At 40.6% G+C, this 2,268-nt stretch overlaps 1 protein-coding gene across 1 annotated transcript; it reads left to right on the forward strand.

The window, feature by feature from the left end:
• The first annotated feature begins 785 nt into the window (after positions 1–785).
• LOC149104940 (uncharacterized) lies at positions 786–2,268 on the forward strand. The gene is made up of 3 exons (XM_089272299.1): positions 786–1,156; positions 1,363–1,512; positions 2,150–2,268. Exons 1-3 carry the CDS (start codon positions 829–831, stop codon positions 2,266–2,268), a joined length of 597 nt encoding a protein of 198 aa, XP_089128425.1. The 5' UTR covers positions 786–828.

Here is a 2,268-nt window from a genome sequence, read left to right on the forward strand (position 1 = left end):
AAAAGTTAGGTTGATGCGTAAATAAATTTAACCAGCTCTTTTCCAGAAAAAACGCCAGCGTTACAGGTTATTAATACAACAGACCACATATAAAAACGTAGTAAATGTTTTTCTTGCACGCTACAAGGAAAAAATTTGGAAAATGCTACAATCACCGGTTATTTTGGCTTGTGTTTGGGGAAAACTCTGGCAGGTAAATCATTTAATTATCGCGATGTCATCGTTTTCGAAAAGCTCTGTTTTCAAAATGTTTCCCGTCCACGCACACTAAAACGCAAGCCGCCGTTTTCAAATTCCTCCTGTTTGAAGAGTGTTTTCCTAACGGGTTAGAGGAGACGGTAGGTCTAAGCATAGAAAGATAGCCGTGTTTTCAAATTCCTCCTGTTGGAAGAGCGTTTTCATGACGAGTCAGAGGAGACGGTAGGCCTAACCATAGAAAGAAAGCCGTGTTTTCAAATTCCTCCTGTTCGAAGAGCGTTTTCGTGACGGATTAGAGGAGATGGCAGGCCTAACCGTAGAAAGATAGCCGTGTTTTCAAATTTCTCCACTCTAGTGTGGACGCAGCCTGAGTTTTTCACCTCTCTTTTTCACTTAATGAAGTAAATTTCAATGATTTCCTCAAAAGCCGCTCCCTAAATTTATTTCAAGATTGGTTACAAGCAACACTCTGTAATAACAGGTGGCGTGTTGTGTCGCTGCCATTCATAGGAATTTGGCTCATTGACACTCAACTATAAGAGAGCGAGGTGCTCGCTTGCATCTAACAGTTAATTTTTTATGTAAGGTGCAAGAAACATATTATGCAAGACTCGATATTTTTCTCTCCATATGACAGTTTCAGAAGCTGGCATAAGTATGGCAATCACGGTGCTTCTGATGTCTCAGATGTTTTATAAACTGGACGCTCAGCAGTGTATAATTCAAGGCAAATATTCCATCCGTGGCATGATGTTGAAAGGACATACCTTCATCGAGGAGAAGACCGGAATTGGGCTTAATTGTTTAGACAAGTGTGATGATGACGTCAGATGTCAAAGCTTTAACTACGTCATCAGCCAAGGCATATGTGAGTTGAACAACCGTACCAAAGAAGCCAGACCTGAAGATTTTGTTCCGGACTGCGATCGGTTCTATATTAAACGATTCAGGGAAAGAGGTATTGTTCTTCTTTGAATGTTCATCTCCATCTTTTTTTTTAAGGATAGTACTCGTATCTTATACGAGCGTGCCCAGAATCTCATTGCATCCCGAGGACTACAAACAAAGCCCGCAGTTTTTCGTGAAGAGTACTTAACAAAAGTGGTGTTTAGTAATGACAAGAAAGCGCTAAAAAAATAATGTTTTTGACTTTTCTATTTTTAGTTCCCCTCGGATCCATTCCCGAGTTGCCAGCTGAGTCGTGCGCCGAGATCAGGGCGAGCGAAGGAGAAGATGCAGTCAGCGGTAATTACTGGTTCGATTCAACTAAACCTGGCGAGGCAGTCCTGGCTCGTTGTGACATGTCTAAACTAGGTAATTATACGTTCAGGGTTTTACCTTGATTTATTATTTACAAACTTCTTGCAATAAGCCTCATCTACGCGCTATAAAATGCCTAAACTTCCAGGCTGTTTCTGTGAGTCTGTGATTAGAGACTCTGTATTTTACAAAACAAGGCATATTTGCGAAAAGTGCAACTTTGGCGCTAAATCAAATTTTTACGAACTTTTATATTTAGGTCATGTTACCTTTCTATTAATGTAATAACCAGGAGTGTGTTTTAATAAACCCTTCCAATAAGCGTCTCCATAGCGAAAAGAACGTTCAAGACATGGACATAGGCTGTTTAATTTATGAGATGCTCTTCATAAAGAAGAAGCCCAGCTTCAAAACCCAATCAGGCTCCATCCGAGCAAAAGTATTTGTTTGGAGTTAAAACAGCAATAGCATTTATGAAGGTCAAGAAGCCGAGAGCCATAAAGATAAAGAACAAGGCCAGCTTTAAAACCCAATCGGACTCCATCCGAGCAAAACTATTTGTTTAGAGTTAAAACAACGTTCATATAGCTCATGAAGCTGAGAGCTAAAATGATAGGTTTCAGATCTGCTATCTTCTCTAGACTAATAATTAACAGGCAAACAGGCTCTATCTTCCCCGTGCAACTGACAGCGGGTGGTCAGAACCAGAAGATTCCCACCCAGCAAGAAGTTGTGTGTGGAACAGAGATATTTCAAGGAGCAGATCCGTTGCCATTCCCTGACTGGATTATGATAGTGATGGACATTTGA

This window comes from Orbicella faveolata, unplaced genomic scaffold (genome assembly GCF_042242905.1).
Source record: "Orbicella faveolata isolate gen_17 unplaced genomic scaffold, um_ofav_v1 contig_34, whole genome shotgun sequence".
NCBI classification, from domain to species: domain Eukaryota; kingdom Metazoa; phylum Cnidaria; class Anthozoa; order Scleractinia; family Merulinidae; genus Orbicella; species Orbicella faveolata.